Raw genomic sequence first — 22,413 nt, forward strand, 5'->3', positions numbered from 1 at the left:
TTTTGATTGGATGTGTTCGGGGAAATAGTGGTCGTGAAAGAGGGGTTAGTTGCCCTCCAATCACTTTGGACTATTAAAAAAAGGCACTCGCCCTTACAATTTCCAATCGAATGAGCTCTTTTCGAAGTTTTACGACAACAAATGGCCTTTCTATCAGATGTATTTCAGGAAAGTACGAGGTGTGAGGGGGATATCAACCCTCTGATTACTCTCAGTCTTAAAAGGGGCACTAGAACTTCTGATCACCAATCCAATGAGCCCCCTCCGAATTTTACACGATCACCCTTTCTATATATACCTTATATGCCCGCAGGGCATAACTTATAACCCTTACCCTGAGGGTTGTGGGGTTTTGTCATCCTGAAAGACATAAGTTTTGGACTTTTCAACTGAACAAAATGGCTATCTCAAAATTTTTAATGGATGTGTTTGGGAAAATGGAGATTGGGAGGGGGTTACTTGCCCTCTAATCACTCTTTACTATTAAAAGAGGGGCACTAGCCTCTTCAGTTTCAAATCGAATGAGCCTTTTTAGACTTTTTTTGCGACAACAAATGGCCATCTCGAAATTTCTATCAGATGCATTTCAGAAAAATAGGAATTGTAGGGGGGTGTATCTGCCCTCTGATCACTTTGAATCTTAAAAAGGATACTAGAATTTCTGATTACCAATCCAATGAGCCCCCTCTGAAGTCTACACGACCACCCTTTCAATAAAACCTTATATGCCCCAGGGCATAATTTACAACCCTTGCCCTTAGGGCTGTGTGGGGGCTGTCATCCTCAAAAACATAATTTCCAGGCTTTTAAATACAATTAACAAAATGACTATCTAAAAATTTTGATTGGATGTGTTTAGGGAAATGGTGAGCGTGGGAGGGGGATTTGCTGCACTCTAGTCACTTTCGACTATTACAAGGGACACTAGTCCCTTCAATTTCCAATCGAACGGGCCTTTTTAGACGTTCCTACGACAACAAATGGCCATCTCAGAAGTTCTATCAGATACATTTCGTGAAAATACGAGGCCTGGGGGAGCACCCACCCGTCGACACTCCGAATCATCAAGAAGACATAAGAACTTCTGATTACCAATCCGATGAGCCACTTCCAAAGTTTATACGATTACCCTTTCTATATAAATCTTAAATACCCCCAGGGCATAACTTACAACGCTTGCCCTGAGGGTCGTGGGGTGGGGTTGTCATCCTCAAAGACATAATTTTTGGACTTTTCAGCCACGTTGAACAGAATGACTATCTGAAATTTTGATTTGATGTGATTGGAGAAAGGATGGGCGTGGGAGGGGGGGTTAGTTACCCTCCAATCACATTCGATTATTAAAATGGGAATTGGTAATTTCCAATCAAATGAGCCCTTTTCAAGTTTCTACGATGACTCCTTCTTTACGAAGTGCCCTGGTCTAAACCTAATGCCTGGCCAAAAAATAAATAAATAAAGAATACACTATGCCCACATCGCTCTTTACTTAGGCAGCGCTATTGCGCTACCTATGACCTTACTTAAGTAATGAGTACTTCTGAATATTTTTACTTAAGTGCAACCCACTTTAAAAATTTTGCAGGTAAGTAATACTTGAAATACTTGCACTTGAAGTATTTTCCAACATTGACAGAAGGTTTTGGGGAAGGGGGGTGCTTGTAAATTAATAGGGAACCTACCTAAATTCCTAGTCCCCTTGAGATGACTGTACTAATTGTACTTGAGGGTGATGAAGCCCCTCTTTTTGTAGACTATGTAGCATAAGAGATTATGTTCACATGGCTACGGGTATAAAAGTGGAAAAGGTGGGGGCGTTATAAGCACCACGTTCAAGCGTTATCAGGAGCTTTGTTTTCATCGAAATTTAACTGGTATTAGTTCTCAGTTTTCTATTTGAATTTATTACTTAATTTCTTCTTGTTCTCCTGGGAACATCCCTTCACCCCTTACTGTTTCCCTTGCGAAACATCTCTATAAAAAAGATTTTTATATAAGAATTCGTTTTGAAAACCATGGAAATAATGACCCTATAATTTCAGACCCCATCTTGATAAATATTTGGAGGAGTGCACTTTTTGGAGGATGATTGTCAGTCTAAAAGCATTGTTTCACTAGCATTAGAATTAAAGGTAAAAAAGGGGTTTAAAGAGGGATTACTAGCTCTCCCTCACAAATAAGAGAGGATTTTAGTAAACTCTGGTAACAAACTTTAGGTAAAGAACGATCCTTGAAAACAGAAACCGAAAGTAAAAAAAATAAGTTTTAGTTATAATATATGCAAATACAAAATGTATTATGAATCACGATTCTAAACATTTTGAACATATTGATTTTAAATATTTAAATTTCTCATTAATTACTATTAGCACAAGACAATTTGCATAATTGTAGATGTAGGGACTAACCCCTATCCACCCACCCCAAAAAGAAATGCAGTGTTAATGGAAATTATTTTAGCTAATTTTTTTTAGGGTGGGGCAATGGATTTTGCCCACTGCTGGTCATTTTTACTGACTGATCTGGGTGAGATTCCTATTGAAATTACTTAATTTTTGCTTCTATCAACTGATGCTGTTCTTTTTTCGTTGACTTTCGTTATATTTTTCCATTGTATTCTAAGTCAGGAAAATAGTGGCGCTTGGCACTAATATTTTGCCGACTCAAATTGTTTTTATCGACTTGCTGAAAACATCGGGGGGCTTCCACCCATATTTGACGTATCTGGAAGGGAGTACCAACAATTTGAATTGTTTTTATTTGATTTTTTCTATTTTTGTATGTCAAGCAGTAGTTGGACATCGTTGGCTTTGATTGCTAGTTTTGGAAAAAAAACTGTACCTGATCATATCTAAAATAAAATTTCTAAAGTGTCATAAAAAACTAAAACAAAAAGAAAAACTTTTCTGTGTGCTGATCAATGGCCTGCTTAGCGCAAATACCAATCTCTTGATTTCCAACCTTCAGCCGGGAATCAGGAAATCATCCGATGCTTCCCGTGTTTCCCCCCTCATTTCTCCAGGCACCGATTTAGAGCTGGGTCGACTCTACTGAGCTTACAGAATCACACTGCTGACTCATGGCCCAAACCAATTAACCACTGACACCAGGACTCGAACCCCTGTTCTCACATACAAAGGATTCCACGTCTAACCCTCTAACCACTTGGCTAGGAAGGCGTAAGGTACCCAAAGTCTGTAAAATTAAAGCTAGTTTTTTTGGTCTTTAAAACAGAATTCGATTTTATCGATAATCTAAATTTGGTCACGATATTTCTTTTTTTCAAAATTGTAACATGTAGATTTTGGAACTTATAACTATCTAAATATAACTGTATAAAATGAATGATTCCGTCGGCAACCGTGTTGCCTCTTACCTAAAAGGATGCGAATCGACTTGAAATAGATACTCAAGAATTCCGCTTGTTGCAGTGCGAGCTATTAGGATGTGTTTGGGAAAATGGTGAGCTTGGGAGGGGATTAGTTGCCCTCATATCACTTTCGACTATTAAAAATAGCCCTTTCAGTTTCCAATCGAATGAGCCTTTTTCGAAGTTTCTACGATAAAAAATGGCCATCTCAAAATTTCTATCAGATGCATTTCAGGAAAATACGAACTGTCGGGGGGGGGGTTATCCACCCTCTAATCACTCTGAATCTTAAAAAGGGCGCTAGGACTTCTGATTACCAATCCAATAAGCCCCCTCCGAAGCATATACGATCACCCTTTCTATATATACCTTGTACGCCCCAGGGCATAACTTTCAACCCTTGCCCTGAAGACTGGGGGGGGGGTCATCCTCAAAGACGTAATTTCCGGACCTTTTAACTACGTTTAACAAAATGGCTATCTCAAAATTTTGATTGGATGCGCTTGGGGAACTGGTGAGCGTGGGAGGGGTATTAGTTGCCCTCCAATCATTTCGACTATTAAAAAGGGCTCTAGCACATTCAATTTCCAATCGAATGAGCCCTTTTTTGAGGTTTCTATGACAACAAATAGCCATCTAAAATTTTTCTGTCAGATGTATTTCGGTAAAATACGAGGTGCGAGGGGGGGCATCCACCTTCCTATCACTCGGAATCTCAAAAAGGGATATGAAACTGTTGATTAGCAATAGAATGAGCCCATTCTGAAGTGTATACGATCACCCTTTCTATATAAACCTCGTATGCCCCCAGGCATAACTTACAACCCTTGCCGTGGGGGCTCTGAGGGGGGAGCTGTCACCCTCAAAAGACATAATTTCCAAACCTTTCATCTACGTTGAACAAAATGGTTATCTCTATATTTTTATTGGATGTGTTTGGGGAAATGGTGGGCGTGGAAGGGGTGTTAGTTGCCCTCCATTCACTTTCGACTATTATAAAAATAATAATAATAATAAATTTTGCCCATATCGCTTCAACCCTTAGTAAGCGTTATGCTCCATCTTCTGACATTTTCTTATACATTTTGTACTATATGTAAACAATACGTTCTTTCTCGGCTTACATAGGGGCTTGAGACAATCTTTTGGAAGAACCCCTCTCCCATCTGCGTAGATACGTGTATATGGTAGGAATATGCATTCTTGTCTCACATGCCATATTTTTGAAAGCTCTAACACAATTTAGAAAGCAGCAAAAATTGCTGGGATAGCAGGGATTACAGATAGCCTTCAATAATTTAAATATAGCTACTAAGTCTGCTGTTAAAATTTAAAATTGAAAAAAAAGGTTAATAGTTCAGAAAGAGACAGCCTAGATTATTATGGCCGCAGCAAGCTTTGGGTCTATTTGAGAGCCACCAGTACAAACCTGCACGTGGCTCTCTTAATGAAAAATTTAAATCTAAATCAAATTGAGGAACTGCCTCTCTTTGCTTCTGTGAGTTATGAATTAACCCAAATCCATTGTGTGGAAATGAGAAAGTTTAGATTTTTAATTAATACCCACTCTGTTCAGGGCTTTATGTCCTCTTTCTTTTCAATTGCAGATGACCAGTAATCTTTATAATAGCCCAGTCGATAGCAGTTATTAAGGCCCTTTGGACCACTTCTCTCGAATTTAAAACTCACGTCTTTTTACTTTATGATGTCGTTTGAATCCTTGGTTTGTGCAAACACATAGTCAATTAGGCAGTTCAAATGTAGACAGTTTTGACATGGTGACACATACTTTTAATTCTAATGATAATTCAATTCAACACGTGATAGTTTGCTCACAAAATCTGCCAACAAATTTGAAAACTGCCAAGTAGCATTGCTACTTTGCTACCCCATTTTTTCCATGACGGGATGAAACCTATGCATTGTCGGAATGTAGGTTTTTTTTTATGTCACTTGGTATTTACCAATTGACATAGCGATCGCAAATTCTATCGGTCTGTCTGTTCCGGTTTTGCTAGTTTGAGCACTTCCAGATAAGCTAGGACGATGAAATTCGGCAGGCGTATCAGGAACCAAACCGGATTAAATTAGAAATAGTCGTTTCCTTGATTCGACCATCTGGGGGGTGGGGTAGGGGGACGGTTAATTCGGAAAAATTAAAAAATGACGTATTTTTAACTTACGAATGGGTGATCGGATCTTAGTGAAATTTGATATTTAAATGGATGTTGTGTCTCAGAGCTCTTATTTTAAATCTCGACCGGATCTGGTGACATTGAGGGGAGTTGGAGGGGGAAACCTGAAATCTTGGAAAACGCTTAGAGCGGAGGGATCCCGATGAAACTTGGTGGGGAAAATAAGCATAAGTCCTAGATACGTGATTGACATAACCGGAAAAGTCCGCTCTCTTTGGGGGAGTTTGGGGGGTGATTCGGAAAAATTGGAAAAAATGAGGTATTTTTAACTTACGAACGAGTGATTGGGTCTTAGTGAAATTTAGTATTTAGACGGATCTCATTTTAAATTCCGACCGGATCCAATTTCATGGGGAAGAGGGACTGGGGGGACCGGAAATCTTGGAAAACGCTTAGAGTGGAGAGATCGGGATGAAACTTGGTGGGAAAAATAAGCACAAGTCCTAGATATGTGATTGACATAAATGGACCGGATCTGCTCTCTTTGGGAGAGTTGGGGGGCACCTAATTCAGTAATTCGGAAAAAATAGAAAAAATGAGGTATTTTTAACTTACGAATGGACGATTGGATCTTAATGAAATTTAATATTTAGAAGGATCTCGCGTCTCAGAGCTCTTATTTTAAATCTTGACTGGATCCGGTGACATTGGGGGGAGTTGGAGGAGGAAACCGGAAATCTATGAAAACACTCAGAGTGGAGAGCTCATGATGATACTTGGCGGGAAGAATAAGCACATGTCCTAGATACGTTATTGACATAACCAGACCGGATTGGATCTCTTTGGGAGATTTGGAGGGGGGGATTAATTCGGAAAAATTAGAAAAATGATGTGTTTTTAACTTACGAACGGGTGATCAGATCTTAATGGAATTTGATATTTAAAGAAACTAGTGTCTCAGAGCTCTTATTATAAATCCTGATCAGATCCGGTGTCATGGGGGGGAATTGGAGGGGAAACCGGAAATTTTGGAAAATGTTTAGTGTATAGAGATCGGGATGAAACTTGGTGGAAAGAATAAGCACATGTCCTAGATACGTTATTGACATAACCGGACCGGATCCGCTCTCTTTGGGGGAGTTAGGAGGGATTTACTTGTTTGGGCACTTCCAGACAATCTAGATCGGTGAAATTTGGCAGGCTTATCAGGGACCAGAGTAGATTAAATTAGAAATAGTATCTTCCCCGATTAGGCCATCTGGGGGGGGGGGGCGAGCGAACAGCATAGTTGAGAAGAATTTTATTTGCCGATAAAACAAATGATTGTTCTTTTTAAGTATGGCTTGTGGTCTAGGGATATGATTCTCGCTTAGGGTGCGAGAGGTCTCAGATTCGAATCTCGTACCACCCCGATTTTTATATGAAGAAGATCCGAAACTAGATCCGTGATAACGATCGCTGAAAGTTAGCAGGCGTGTCAGGGACCCGACCAGATTAAATTTGAAATAGTCGCTTCCCCGATTTGTCGAAGGACGGTTAATTCGTAAAAAATAGAAAATATGAGGCATTTCGGCTGTATATCCAGAAGTCTTCCTCTGCAAACTACGTAGATAAATGAAATAAAACTTACAATAAAATGAGATCTTGGAAAAATTAAATAAAAAAGGCATGTTTTTTAACTGAAAGTAAGGAGCAACATTAAAAGTTAAAACGAACGGAAATTATTACGTATATGAGGGGGTTCGCCCCCTGGTCAATGATTCGCTCTACGCTAAAGTTCAAATTTTGTTCCAGTTCTTTGAGAATGGCCCCTGAATCACAAAGGCCGTTTAATTAGAATAAATAGCTTTTTTGATAGTCATAAAAAACTTTAGCGTAAAGAGCGAGGTATTGACGTGGGGGCAAACGCCTCCGGGGGTTCGCATCGTTCATACTTCCTAATGAACAATACTCTATGTAAATTATGGGCAAACCTTATAGATTAGATAGGTTTAGAACTAGCATATTAATTTAGACATTTTTGAGAAATTAAATATATATCTAAAACAATGTAGCCAGATAGGTGCGTTTGCGCTCTTTGGGCAGTTTTTAGGGGTTTGTGCAATGAAATTCATCAAATCAGCAAATTCTTCCAAGCGACTTTTTAACACCTTTGGTGCATTTTTTTCTGTTTTTTTTTTTTTGCTTTTAAGGGTACGTTATCTCACACAAGGTATCTTATAACACTGATTTGAAGCAACAGAGAACTGAGCCTTTCATCGCGCTTAGGACGTGGTAAAAGTCATGTATATTATTCAGCTCAAATTAAAAATTTTTATGCAAAAAGCCATACAGAAAAAAGAACAACTTTTTTTTTTACGAAAAACGGGGCATACAGATTTCCAGCCAAAATTCCTGACACAGATTTTCAAAGCTGTTTTGCATCGATATGTCCGTTGAATTAGCGTACTTAATTCTTGAGTCATACATCGTCCCGCTTATAGAACAAAGTGATTGAAGTCACGTAGCTGGTATTTTGGAAACCGGTATTATGTTCTTTCTACGACATATTGCCGCACTCTACACGCTAAAATATCCCGTAAGTCATCGCTGCTTTTCCTATTTCCATATCTGGGTTTAGTGCATAAAGTACATTTTTTAGCCTTGGTTGAAATGGTCATAAGATGGGATTGATTAGATATTCCCCTTCGAAGGAAGGCCCTACCAAACGAGTTAGCAGAACTGACGGAAGCTGTTTTTAAACCACTTCTAAGTACTATCTTCAGGAGGAATTCCTGTCTACAGAATATATAGGAGACAGTTGGCAGAATATATAGTATAGACAGAATAAACAAAAAAAAAACTCCTTCTGTACTTTTTTTTTAATTGCAGCAGAATTTAAGGAACTAGGTAGACGGAAAATTGCCGGTATGCCGGCTGTCTATTTAAAGTTGCATCGCTAGGCTTTGTGGGAGCCTTTCCCCACGTAAAAGTTTTCTCCTCGGAAACCCCCCCCCCAATGGTAAATTCCCTCAAATGAAAAATTGAGTAGCTAAAGAGAAAGTGCAAAATAAGTACCTCGAAATGTCGATCAACAGAACAAATGTCGATAACAAAAGGGTCAGATATCAAAAATAGTTTTAGGACAGGAACTGTTTGGTCTCCAATCACTTTCGGCTTAAAAAAATGGTCTAGAACTCTCAATTTCTGATCGAATGAGCATCCTCCGAAGTTTCTACGAACATAAGGCGGAGACGGGGATTATGAAGGAACATCTCCCTCCTATACGGAGTAAACTCCGCTACTTTTGGGTTTAATGTTGTTTTTTTAAGTTCATAATAACACGTGTAGACCAGAAATTTTCCCAGAGATAAAGAGGGATTAAATACCAATTTCTACCTCTTTTTATAAGTCAAAAGTATTGGAGACCAACTAGTCCCTATCCTAGAACTGTTTTTGAGATCTGGTCCTTTTGTTATCCTTTAGGATAACATTTTGGACTACCGCCTCCTAAAGCTCTCGCCTACAAATGTTTGGAATTGTGTAATTTTTACCAAAGCAAGATCATGGGTTTGTGATCAGTTTCTGGGTAGCAAAACAGTTCTAAGACAGGGATTGGTCGGTCTCCAATCACTTACCAGGATTTTTGTTAGGGAGGGAATGTTTTTTTTTCTAAGAATGTTGGGATTCAAAGAACTTTAAAAAATGTGTTTTTACGCATTTTATTATGCTTTTACAAATCAGACAAATGTTTCGGGGGGATTAACCCCCCTAACCCCTTCTTTGAATATGGCCTTGATAATCCCTATGATTTCAAGAAACTTTTTTAAAACACTAAAGCCGGTAACAACTCATTTAGTAGCAAATGGTTGAAAAGCAGGCTAAATCTTGGAAAATTGTCCTTGACCTTTGATTTCCATTTGAGTTTGCCCCCTCCAAAGCTTAAACGACCACAATTCCCATAAAAAACCCTTATATCTTAACAATGGGCAACTTGTATAGCTTGCAGCCCTTGTCCTAGAAGCTGGAAGGGGAGTTGTCAAGCCCGGAGGAATGGTTATTTGATCTTTGGACTATTCTGACCAAAATTGCTTTCAAATTTTGATAGGATGCATTTGGGGGAACGGTGGGGGTGGCCTGTTGCCCTCCAATCTCTTTTGACTCTTAAAAAGAGCATTATAACTTTCGAATTGTGGTCAAATGAGCCCCCTCCGAAGCTCATACAACCACACCTTACATATGAAGTGGCTCTGAGAAAAAATAAATAAATATTAATACATTGAACCCTTATGGCTCTTTGCTCTAGGCAACGCTATAGCATTACATGCGACGTAAACAGGTAAGTAGAATTTTCAATTTCTCTTCTAATGAACATCCAAAACTATACAAGGGAATTTTCTGGGGGACGCCTACACTCAGGCTCAGTATAGTTTTCAAACTTTGGGAGCGATCGATATAACGCCCCACTCTCTTACTTTTACTAAGTCACTGCACTAGAAATAATGGCAGAAGGTATACAGCGTAAACGTTGCCATATCTGCTGCAGTACTAACATATTTGGAGCAATAGCGCTACTAGTTCGCTTTATAAGTGTCAGTTTTTTTTTAGCAGCTTTCATTTTGAGCAAGACTACTGAAAAACAAAAAATCCGGTTTTGCAACAAATTTTTATAGTCAATCTGGCAAGTCTAGTTTCCAGTTTGCTCATAGGTATAATTTTTGGCTTTTGTTCAGAAACCATTTTCAATGGTTTACCTCTTGTATCTTATACGCAGCATTCGCGGATCAGTCTGCTCGTCGCGGTTTTTAATTATTCAGTTCAGTTTATTGTATTGGTGAATTGAGGGGCATGAGGCGCGGTTGACGTATGTATTGGAACAGGAAGACTACGGTTTTCCTAGAAATCGTGAAGGTCGGGCAATGGTGAAGGAACCTGATAGTGTACATGGTGGAACTTGGATTACGAAAGAAAATTTTTTCTGCTAGCATGTCTAGATAGAAATGGTCAGACAATGGTTAAGTAGATGATGGAGAGCGTTGGATGCTGCCTGGTTCCTTGTGCGAGTAGAAAAATAAGTGCTGGGAAATCAGTTGAGAGCGATGAAGCCTCGGCCGGGAAAAAGAAGAAGGAGAAGAAACCAAAACTGGAAGTCATCATACTCCTACAAGGTATCCTATTCTTAAGTGGAGTATCAGACAAGAGGGCAATATAAGCAATGGACAGGAACTCACAAGTTCCCAGGCTTATGCATATTAAAGTGAAAATAGCTTTTGATATAAATCTTATTTATCATGTAGCTTGTACTTATTGCATATGTCCTTACGTTACTTGTGATCTGTATTTTGTTTCTATTCATCTGCTTTCTCGTCTGAGCCTCACTTGAGAGGGTCCATTTTTATTGCTAATGCTTAAAATACACGTATGTGTGCTCAAAAATATGAAACTCAGTCTAATTTTCTATTGTATAATATTAGAAAACACGTTATTAGTTATAAAGTTCCTGCACTTTCAATTATATATTTAGCGATGAAGCATCTAAAATTGGCAAGAATAAGACTAGAACCAGACCCCCATAATTACAATTTGCTTTACAGAGCACCTTCGTGAAAAATAAGACATAACCTGTTTTAGCGAACTAGCTAGCTTGGTTGTAGGGTTCATCTTTTTTTTTTCAGAACTACTTTTGATATTTCCAATAAAAATTAGTGTTAGCCAAGCACAGCATTCACGGATCAAAATTTTGTTCGTCCGACATTTTTCTATTATCAAGAATTATTCATGGTCAACCTCTGAATTCAAACTAAACAAATTTAATACATTGCAAATATGTTTTATGAAGAATTAAGTAACGGAAATTAAGATAACTGGTTATTCCTAACGTAGGCTGTCTCAAATAGCATTTACGTGTAGCTAGACTTCCGTGTCTAGATGTATCTAGCTAGACTCGATACATCTATATATATCGATATATACTCGATAGACTAGATACATCTAGACACTTCCGTGTCTAGATGTATCTACCTAGACTCGATACATCCATATATATCGATATATACTCGATATATCGATACTCGATAGACTAGATACATCTGTACGGACGATAAAAACAGTAAATCAGACCGTTTACGGTATTTAGCGACCCTTGTCAATAGTAACCGGTCCTTTGTCGTGTCACCATCAGGCTATTTTAAAACTTAGTCTTTGCAAACATAAACCAGTAGAAACTTTAAAAACGAAGTGTTTTAAGGATAAAATTATAGCAAACCATATAACTGGCTTTTGTATAAAGTGAATATACCACTCAATGCTTTTTTTTATGCTTTTTACGAATATAATAATCGCTTCTACCTCAAATTAAGATTTAAGCACTTTTTGAGCTCTTAAAAATGACCTGAATACAGGGTATAATAAAAAGGCTAAAAACATTGGTCTCAAACTTTAAAACATTAATCTCAAACTTACTATTTCATTATAAATCCGTTTTTTTAATGTTATATAATCCAAAAGCACTGATTTTCCAATATTAATTTGGATAAATTAATTTTACCAATGTTATGGCGTTTTCTTCTTCGCACTGAGAAGATGTAGTGTTATTTTGTCAAAAATGGCGCGGAGAAAACGTAGTATTATTTTGTCGGAAACGACGGATAACTCGTACTTTAATTGAAAATTCGTCATTTTTAAGAGCTTAAAAAGTGCTTAAATTTGAATTTGTGGTAGAAACAATTACTATATTCGTAAAGAACATAAAAAAGGCATCAAGTGGTATGTTCGCTTTATTCGTAAGTCAGTTATATGAACTATCAGAATTTTTTGAAAATTCGTCATTTTTGAGAGCTCAAAAAGTCCTTAAATCTGAATTTGAGGTAGAAGATTATTACAGATTATTACGATTATTATATTCGTAAAGAGCACAAAAAAAGGTATCGAGTGGTATATTTACTTTATACAAAAGCCAGTTATATGGTTTATTATAAATTTACCAGAAACTCTTCCGAAAAGGGGTGCGGATCAAGGAGGCACACTCGTGCCTCTATAAAGAGGCGAACCACGACAATGTTAAGCGATCTTCGGTTCCAGTAGTCGCAGAGGGATGGAGAGGGATGCATTTCGTAGCCCTAGCTCCAACTAAGAAACCTGCCAAATTTCATCCCCCTCCGACTTTTCTTTCATGGGCAAAATCTGGACGAAAGTTTCGACCCACCAACCCCAGCCCCCCTTTAACGTTGTCCGATCGGGCTGAAATTCACAAGTTAAGGTCCCCTAGGGCCCAGGAGCTTATCCGCGAAATTTCAGCTCGATCCGATAACTCCTTCCCTGTTTTCCAGAAACCACGCATAGCCACTTAATTTTCATATTCTTTTTTTTTCTGCCACGCCTACAGGTCACAGCCGACATCGGATCTGGGTGTACGAAGATTCATTCGATGCGGAATTCTCCGAGTAAGTTTCGTAGGAAAATCTTAACCCCCCGAAAGTTTCGAACCCCCCCCCCCCCTTTAACGTTGTCTGATCGGGCTGAAATTCACAAGTTAAGGTCCCCTACGGCCCAGGAGCTTATCCGCAAAATTTCAGCTCGATCCGATAACTCCTTCCCTGTTTTCCAGAAACCACGCATTACCCACTTAATTAACCCATTTCTCTATAAGAGCCCATGTTAATTTGAAATTTTTAAAAGTTATTTAAAAGTTATATTCACACACATGCAGGTGGTTAGCTCAGTCGGTAGAGCCTGATTTCCTGGTATTATTTGAGAACGATTGAAAACTTCAGTTTTTAACTTAAAGTAGGGAAAAAGATCAAAACTAAAAATGGACAGAAATTATTGCGTATACTTTAGTATAGTTTATATATAGTATACGTATATAGTTTAGTATATAGTATACGTATACTTTAGCATAGCCTACGTATACTTTTAATTAATCGTAAGTTTTGACTTTTTGTCCCAATACTTTAAAAGCGACTCCTGAAACAGAATTTCCGTTTAATAAGAATCATAAGCTTTTTTTAAATTTCCAATCACTAGCTATTAAGGATTGTCGGTGGGTGCAAATTGGGGACAGGGGTTGGTGCCTGAAACCATCTTGAGGGAGCTGGATTTTCCGGCATGACCTGATTAACAATCAGAATTTAAAATTCAGAAAAATAGTTTTTTCAATTGAAAGTACTGAAAAACATTGAAAAAGACAAAAAATAGTCCATATATGAGTGGGGCTGCACCCTTCTCCCTTGCTCTTTAAACTGAAGTCTATATTGTTTTGACAAAGATTTTATTCTAATGAAGCGGCCCTAATGTTTGTGAAGTTTTTCTTAAAGAATTAAGAAAAAAGTCAAAATTTAGCGTAAATAAAGAGAGGCTTAGGAGGGGGAAGCCCCCAAATGTATGGAAAATTTTTATTTGTTTAAAGTTTTAATATGGGTCCTTACTTTTAGCTATTAAATAAAAAAAAACTAATTTTTTTAGCTGAAAGTAAGGAGCGACATTAAAACTTAAAACGAACAGAAATTACTCCGTATATAAATTGGGTTGTCCCCTCCGCAATCCCTCGCTCTTTACGCTAAGCTTTTAATTGTTTTAAAAAGTAGAATTGTGGCAAAGAGTCAGACTTTAGCGTAAAGAGCGAGGGATTGCGGAGGGGACAACCCATTTTATATACGGAGTAATTTCTGTTCGTTTTAAGTTTTAATGTCGCTCCTTACTTTCAGCTAAAAAAAATTAGTTTTTTTTTATTTAATTTCTGAACGTTTTTGAATTAATGCATGTTTGGTTTTGGCTCTCCGCACATAAATTATTAAAATGAAATTTGTATATTAATTCTTTTTTTGGCTAAATAGCTTTCTCTTAGTTTTAATCAGACGATTTGGAGAAATAAGGGGTAGAGAAGGAGGACTAGTTGTCCTCTAATTTTTTGGTTGCTTAAAAAGGCAACTAGAACTTTTAATCTTTAACGAATGTTTTTATTAGTAAAAAATATGCGTAACTTATAAATTAGCAACTTACGTAACAAACTTTCATAATCTTATATTTTTATTATGTATACAAGGGGATTTGTACCCTCGTTAATACCTCGCTCTTTACACTAAATCTTAAGCTTTGTCCCAATTCTTTAAGAATGACCCCTGAATCAGAAAGGCCGTAGAATAAATAGTTGAAATTACTAAAAATACTTTAGCATAAAGAGCGAGGTATTTATCTCCTCCTAAATACCTCGCTCTTTATGCTAAAGTTATTTTAGAACCCCTCATATGCGTAATAATCTCTGTTCGTTTTAAGTTTCAATGCTACTCCTTCCTTTCATTTGAAAAAACGTTTTCATGTTTATTTTTCATTGTTTTCTTATAATAATGCTAGAAAATCATGCGCCCTTTTCCTTGAATTTTTCTTCCCCATGACAGATTCCTCCAAGGAAATATCCTCCAACATAGCCCCCTCCCTTCAGCCCCACCCCCAAACAAAATAAAATCCCCCTGAAAACGTCTGTAGACTTCCCAATAACCATTACTATATGTAAACACTGGTCAAAGTTTGTAACTTGCAGCCCCTCTCCCAGGGATTGTGGGGGAGTAAATCATCCCCAAATACATAGTTATTATGGGTTTCGACTATGCTGAACAAAATGGCTATCTCAAAATTTTGATCCGTTGACTTTGGGAAAAAATGAGCTTGGGAGGGGGCCTAGATGCCCTCCAATTTTTTTGGTCACTTAAAAAGGGCACTAGAACTTTTCATTTCCGTTAGAATGAGCCCTCTTGCGACATTCTAGGACCACTTGGTCGATACGATGACCCCTGAAAAAAAAAACAACAAATAAACACGCACCCGTGATTTGTCTTCTGGCAAAAAAAAAAAAAAATTCAACATTTTTGTAGATAGAAGCTTGAAACTTCTACAGTAGGGTTCTCTGATACGCTGAATCTGATGGTGTGATTTTCGTTAAGATTCTATGACTTTTAGGGGGTAATTCCCCCTATTTTCATAAATAAGGCAAATTTTCTCAGGCTCGTAACTTTTGATGGGTAAGACTAAACTTGATGAAACTTATATATTTAAAATCAGCATTAAAATGCGATTCTTTTGATGTAGCTATTGATATCAAAATTCAATTTATAGAGTTTTGGTTACTTTTGTGCCGGGTCGCTCCTTACTACAGTTCGTTACCACGAACTGTTTGAAAAAACTCTTTTTTTAAAAGGCCAAATTTGAGGTTTCAGCACATCCCCCAAAACATAGAAATATCCACTTACCTCCTGCCAATTAGTTGGTGTGTAGCTATGCGCCACTGTAGCCCTTTAGCCCATCATGATCTTTTGACATATATATTCTTATGTATAGCACTTTTTTATCGTTTTGGTCACTGTTGGCACGGGTAGCTATTTACTTAGTGTGTTACTACAAACTGTTTAATTGACAAAAGGCAAAAAAAAATGTAAATAATGATGATGATGATGTGAAAAAAGTAAAGACTTCTTACTCTTTAGTAAAAAGTGTAACTTTTTACTGTTAATGTTTAGTAAAAAGTAATAAGGAGTGAAGCTGTCCCAATGGCTGCATTTGAAAAAAAATGACAGTTTATACGGAAAATGTTTTTCTATTCTAACTTGTGAACATTATTGCCTTAAAATTATTTTTTTGAATAATTTAGCCCCTCCTGACAAAAGGAAGGACAACAGAATGGTGAAGAGAGATGCTATTTAACTGTTTAATTTTACCCCTCCCCAAAAAAAACACACAGGATTTTTTTTTTATAGGGGGTGATGATAAAATACCTTTTGTTTGATTTTTTGAATTAGAAACGCTAAGAAATTCGGAAAATTTTCGGATTTTCGGCAGAGCGAGTCCAGATGCCTCCCCTTTTGTGCGCGTCCTTTGTCTATGCCTCAGGTAAAGCTGAACACTGACCTATGTGAATCGGAGCAATCTAGGTAATGTTGGATTTACGGGACTGCCCTGTCAACACGCCTGGGCATAAAACGACTTCGGAAACTAGTTTTTCTTGAGAATTCCATTTCTAACTGAATTTGGGTTTCGACTGTACTGAACGACAAATCAATCTTTTTTTTTACCTTGCGCTTTTCTTCTTGCCCTAATTACTAGCCGTTCAGAACTCTTATAAAGCGAAAAACAGGTAATTATGTTCTTTAACAGGAACAACAATATGACATGATAATTGACAGTTGTCGGAGATTGCCATAGTTTAAATTTAATAGCTAACAACAAATTCACTCTGTCATTGACGTGAAAATTGACATGACGATAATCATTGACAAAGAAGATAGATTGATCATATTCATTTCAGGGCCATGGATCAAGTCCTAGGACTAATGCAGGACCAGTCGAAAAATATGATTCCCTGGACACCCCCGACTGCTTGGCTAATTTATATTTTAATCAGTTCTGCCTTGTCTGTTTTTCCTGACTTGTAAATCTCGGGTATACGGTTTTCAGGATTTGAGCAGCGGGATTGGAAGCCAAATTCGCATATTTTTTTCTTTAAAGTTAGCGCTTGTTATTCTCTTTCAAGAATTAAAATCAGTTAAGTTGTGAAGCCATGGAATGAAACACACTTTCCCAGACCCAATTGTCCGCTATCTACCAGACATATAATACTTGTTATTGGCAAATATACGGAAAGTTTTTTGGGGAAACTATCTATGGCTGAAGTTTTCCGTGGGGAAAAAGATTCCTGGAGGAATGGTAGAGGGGGTAGGGGGAGGTAGAGGGGATTTCCTAGCATGGTTTGAAAACGGCAAGGAATCAAATAATTTTTTTCTACAAAAAACAAAATTAAAACTTAAAAGGAAGAGAAGTCGTTTTGTATGTTGGGGAGGGGGCTTTTCCTTCATCAACCCTCGGTCTTGGCTCCAAAGTTTGCCTTTTGTCCCAGTTCTTTAAGAAGACTGTTCAAACATAAGGGCTTTTGAATTTGAACCATTTCTTGAAGAACTTCAAAACTTTAGCGTAAAGAGAAAAGGTTGAGGAAGGGGCAATCCTCCCTCTTATGCGGAATAATTTCTGTTCCTTTTAAGTTTCAATGTTGTTCCTTGCTTTCAGATGAACAAACTTTTTTTATTTGGTACTAATAAAGGAAACAGAACGAAAGAAACGCATGTATGTGTGACGTCATTCAATTGAATTCCCCTTCCCAGAATTTTGGCCCCTAACGCAATCGTCCAAAAAATAATATTGAAAGGTCAAAGTTCGAAAATGCAGAGTATCGATTTCATATTGCTTTGTATCAGAATCATCATTTCTGGTTACTCAAAAAATTACCTCAACGAAATGAGGTAACACTTTCAAAACCTGGCTAATGTCGCATTGATTGTGTAAGTTGCGCAAGTGGTTGTGTTTCTTCTTTTTATTTATAAGCTTAACCAGAGCCTACCGTAAAACTTCCTAGAAATTTCTACTTCTTAAACCAGTCTTCATTTCACATCTGACGAGTTTTGGTTGTATTTGAAACACGTTTCATTGTTTTAGCTATGAACCTGTTCACAAACTACTTTTCATAGCGTTCAATGCACCCACTCAGGATATCGTTTGGACGACGAAAAAGCTTATATCGACAAAAAAGTCAATGAGAATAGAAAGAATAAATCAGTTCCAGATAATTTGAAGGGGGGAAGGAATATTAGAACATATTTAGGTACTTATTTATTATACCAAACACACTCAAGAAGTGAAGTTAGGTTAATCATGATGAAGTATACCAAAACATGATGAAAATATAATGCTTTAGTTTATATAATAATGTAGTTTGGGCCATACATTTGCGCACTAGAGGGGGGGGGGAGAGTAACCTAACTTTACCGCCTCCCAATAATGTGTAAATATATAGCTTAAATTATACAAGTTTAATGCATTCTCCTGTCATATGTCTTTGTGGCTATGAGCAAACTCTATACTGTGTTTGGTATAATACATAAGTACTCGTATTTATTTACAATGTAAGTAAAAATACCGTGAAAATTTCGGATATCACCGGGGAGGACAGTTCCCTAGCCCGTCCTCTTCCCTGCGCGCGTGCATGGATTACTCCTAACAATTAAACTGGTTTATCGTACACTGGTTAAACTCCCTTGGTAGCCAAATAGTAGCCGAAATTGCTCAAATTTTAGATCCAGAATGGGTGTTTTCTCTTCATAATAGGGCTTTTTCCACCGTCCAATTATTTGCAAATAATGTTAGCTAAGAGATGCGATTAAGTTTACCAGTTAACTAGAATGTGTTAACCCATTATCGATTTCACAGGCCTGGTTGAATAGGCCTGTGATCTTTTGAGAGATTTTTGTTCAGCCATTTCAATTCAACAATCGCTACTGGAAACATCAAACCATCAAACGCACGTAATCAGACAAATCTTCTCTGGCTCGTAGATTTTGACAGGAAACATTAATGAATTTTGTTTTTGCCATCATAAAAAGCCAGTTTGTAATGAATTTTTATATTTGCAAACAGCACAAAAAACCACTTCTTTTGATGTATTAATCGTTATCAAAGTTCCTTTTTTAGAGTTTCGGTTATTATTGAGCCGAGTCGCTCCTTACTTGAAATTCGTTACCACGAACTGTTTGACTTATTGAATTTGTAAGATTTCCACGTTGTTTCGAAACATAGACATATAAAAATATTGCGAAATATTTTCTTAGAATCTGTTCAAAAAAATTCAGTGCTGCTATTTCAAGTCATGTCTATCGTTGTATTATATGCTTATATATTTAGCTATTATATAATGCTTATATTTTGGTGAAGGTATTCCATTTTTTTTTACTTATTGTACTGTTTTCACTTTTTTTGTCATTTATGTTTTTTTGTTTATCTTACATTATGTTGAATTGGTAGTTTAATTTTGTATTATGTTTGCTGTACAATATGTAGGCTACTAATGACCTTTGATCCTCTTCAATTTATTGCAACTCATTTTTATTTAACTAACTTCAATTTTTGGTAATTGTTAGTTTCTGTTGTTACAATTTTTGTTTGACAGGGTAAACACTTTTATTTTATAAACGAACTTTTATTTAAACAAATGGATAATCAAGATTTCATGAGAATTTCCATAATTCTTAATAGTTCAACGTAATAATTCTTATATATATATATGGAAAAAAATCATTCTTTTGTTTTTTTGTACTTAATATCTGCCCCTCTCTCCCTGAAATAGATTCCTGTGTAATTGTTACACAGTGTAATAATATCAATCCGTAATACTAGTTATTCTATGTTAAGCTATAAAAGAATAATAGCTTACTAATTAATAGATTGATGCTAATTGTAATGTAAAAATACAATATGATAATTAGTATATTTATTCAAGGGGCTAGATCAAGATTTTATGGGCATGCCCATAATTCCTTATAGGTTATTTTTAACACAATTTGCCTTTTTTTTTCTAAAGTTGTTTCCCTCTCTCCTGAAATAGATTCCTGTTTACATCATTGGTTACACGACATCCTGATTTCAATATAGAAAGAATATAACAATACTTATTAGTAAATACTAACTATACTATAAAAAGTGTATAATACTAATAATTATTTTGATTCTAATTTTACTACAAAGTAAAATATAATAATTAGTACTTTTATTCAAGGGACTAGAGAATCTAGACCTTACGGGTATTATCTGTAATCTCTTATATTTTCAAAACAGTACAACTTTTAAGTTTTTTTTGAAGTGTGACAACCCCCTCCTGAAATAGATTGCTGTATACATGATTTGTTATAAAATAAGAATAATGTAATAATACCAATTAAAGCATATTATGTAATAAAAACCATTTTACTACCTTTCTATTATATAAATAATGCTATAAAAAACATAATATGATATTTAGTACTTTATATTCAAGGGACTGGAGAATCTGGCAAATCCACATTCATCAAACAGATGAGAATCATTCATGGAACAGGTTATTCAAATGAAGATAGAAGGGGTTTTATAAAGCTGGTATATCAAAACATATTTATGGCGATGCAAGCTATGATTAGAGCCATGGATTTGCTACATTTAGAATATGGAGACTCGTCGTGCATCGTATGTTTTTTTCTTTTTCTTCTTTTTTTCTTTTTGTTATTTTTTTTTCTGATCGTGAAATTTTAGAATTTCGAGATTTCGATAAATACATTCCTTCAATCTTATATCATAGTATAATATTTGATAATGTAGGATTTTATTTGATAATATAGGATTTTATAATGTAGGATAATAGTATGGAATTATATTATAATGCTTAATGACGTAGGATAATATAGGATTACATTTGATAACATAATCCTATATTACTACTATTCAAGGCCTAACCAAGTGGGTTAGGGAGTTTGAACCCCCCCCCCCCCCGAATGTTTGTCTGATTCGTAAAAATGTAATAAAAATGGCCGTGCTACTGTTACTGTCAATTCAACGCAGCGCCAACCCGCTAGAACACAGCTGCGCACTCTCCTCCTTACCGCCAATCTGTTGAAAACCTCAGTCTTCATCCCTTCTAATCACATTCCAGTTTCTTTTAAATTGTCTTCAATGACCCCTTCTTGTTCCGTTCGGCGACGACCTGCTTTTCATTTGTCTCCTAATGGACAGATAAAAAGCACAATCTTTGGCAATCCATCATCCTTTATCCATAGTCCTTGGCCTAGCCATCTTAGCAGGTCTTGTTTAATTTATCTGTTGGGTAAATTCATCAGAGTATTCCCCACCCCACCCATCCCGCCTCAATAAAATTTTGCAAGGGTTGAAAGAACTATCCTGGCCTTAGAATGGTTTCTTATTGCAAAAAACAGTTTGTGAAAGAATAAAGAAACTCTGTCCATTGTTTTTGTGTTGTTTTTATTTTATAAAAAAAATTTATAATTTTTTGTTATTAACTTTAGATATTAAATTTTAGAGGATTCATTAAATGAGCCAATATCTTGTTTTCAAAAGCTCAAGGCATCGGAGTTGGAATCATTGCTATAAGTGCCAATATTTTGGGATTCAGTGTTGGCATTTTCAATTTGGTCAATTCACAGCCGAGGTGACAACTTGTCCATGTACTTGCTGCGGGACCAAACGTGGACGCCTCATTCGGCGACTAAAAGGCTCGGAATATTTGACTCTATTTGACACGATTTTCTGCTACCTCTTCAGCAAACCGGAGCTAGCATCTCAGCCATTTTCTACCAAACTTTTGAAATCCGCCAATGGAGTCGAGGTGGTCTTAAAGGGTTGTACTGGTAGACTTGTTTGAAAGTCGAAAATTGTCACAGGAGTCAATTACGTTGAAGTTTCGGGGAAAGGCGAACAGAGATAGGTAAAAACGTCCATGAAAGCTCCATTGCTGAATCCTCTCCATCATGACATCGCCTAAGCGCATTTTTCACACGTTTCTAAAGTTTTTTCGAGAGAATTTCGATGGGAATTGCCTGGGCTTGGGGTGAGGGTCTCCATATGTCTTCAGAAATATCCTGACAGTATGGAAACACCCCCTCGAAGAAGTGCATCTACCTCGTCAGGGGTTATATTAAAAGGAATATATATATCCATTGTAATCGAATAATTCATAAAGAGCTACAAAATTCTGCGTATTTTTTAAATGCCTCTTGTATATGTATAATGGGCATGGGGTGTATCCTTTTTGTGAGCTTTCCATTTTCTTCTTTTTTGTATTTTTGGTTAGCCTTGGCCCATGGGGCTCCATTGTTGGATATATCGTATCAAATGAAAGATTCCACTCAAGGCTTCCCTGGGGAGAGGAGGAAGACCTCGGCAAAACACTACAGTGACGCTATACAAAGCGATATTTTTAAAATTGGGATATTTAAAATCTTAGGTGCACAGCGATAAATCCCTCCCCCCTTCTTGGTAAAATTTAATGGGATACCCTTGTTCCGTAGTAATTTTTCGTCAGTAGGTCTCGGAAGATTGCCTTCTGAGGGGTACATTTACAAATTCGGT

At 36.8% G+C, this 22,413-nt stretch overlaps 2 protein-coding genes and 1 long non-coding RNA gene across 4 annotated transcripts in view; 1 reads left to right on the forward strand and 2 right to left on the reverse strand.

The window, feature by feature from the left end:
- Positions 1-22,413, reverse strand: part of LOC136028546 (uncharacterized oxidoreductase YjmC-like) — a 584,142-nt gene that overhangs the window by 366,763 nt on the left and 194,966 nt on the right. The window lies entirely within an intron of this gene.
- Positions 1-22,413, reverse strand: part of LOC136028335 (uncharacterized) — a 62,344-nt gene that overhangs the window by 34,444 nt on the left and 5,487 nt on the right. The window lies entirely within an intron of this gene.
- LOC136028334 (guanine nucleotide-binding protein G(q) subunit alpha) overlaps positions 1-22,413 on the forward strand; it is a 97,196-nt gene that overhangs the window by 16,796 nt on the left and 57,987 nt on the right. Inside the window, exons 1-2 of one of the 2 annotated variants that reach the window (XM_065706116.1) lie at positions 10,277-10,652; positions 20,333-20,517. In XM_065706116.1, coding sequence (XP_065562188.1) covers positions 10,508-10,652; positions 20,333-20,517 — 330 coding nt within the window. In that variant the 5' untranslated portion in view covers positions 10,277-10,507. Of the gene's footprint in view, positions 1-10,276; positions 10,653-20,332; positions 20,518-22,413 lie in introns of those variants that run through there. The other variant, XM_065706117.1, reaches the window with a different exon arrangement.

Source organism: Artemia franciscana, chromosome 6 (assembly GCF_032884065.1).
Source record: "Artemia franciscana chromosome 6, ASM3288406v1, whole genome shotgun sequence".
In the NCBI taxonomy this organism is placed as follows: Eukaryota; Metazoa; Arthropoda; class Branchiopoda; order Anostraca; family Artemiidae; genus Artemia; species Artemia franciscana.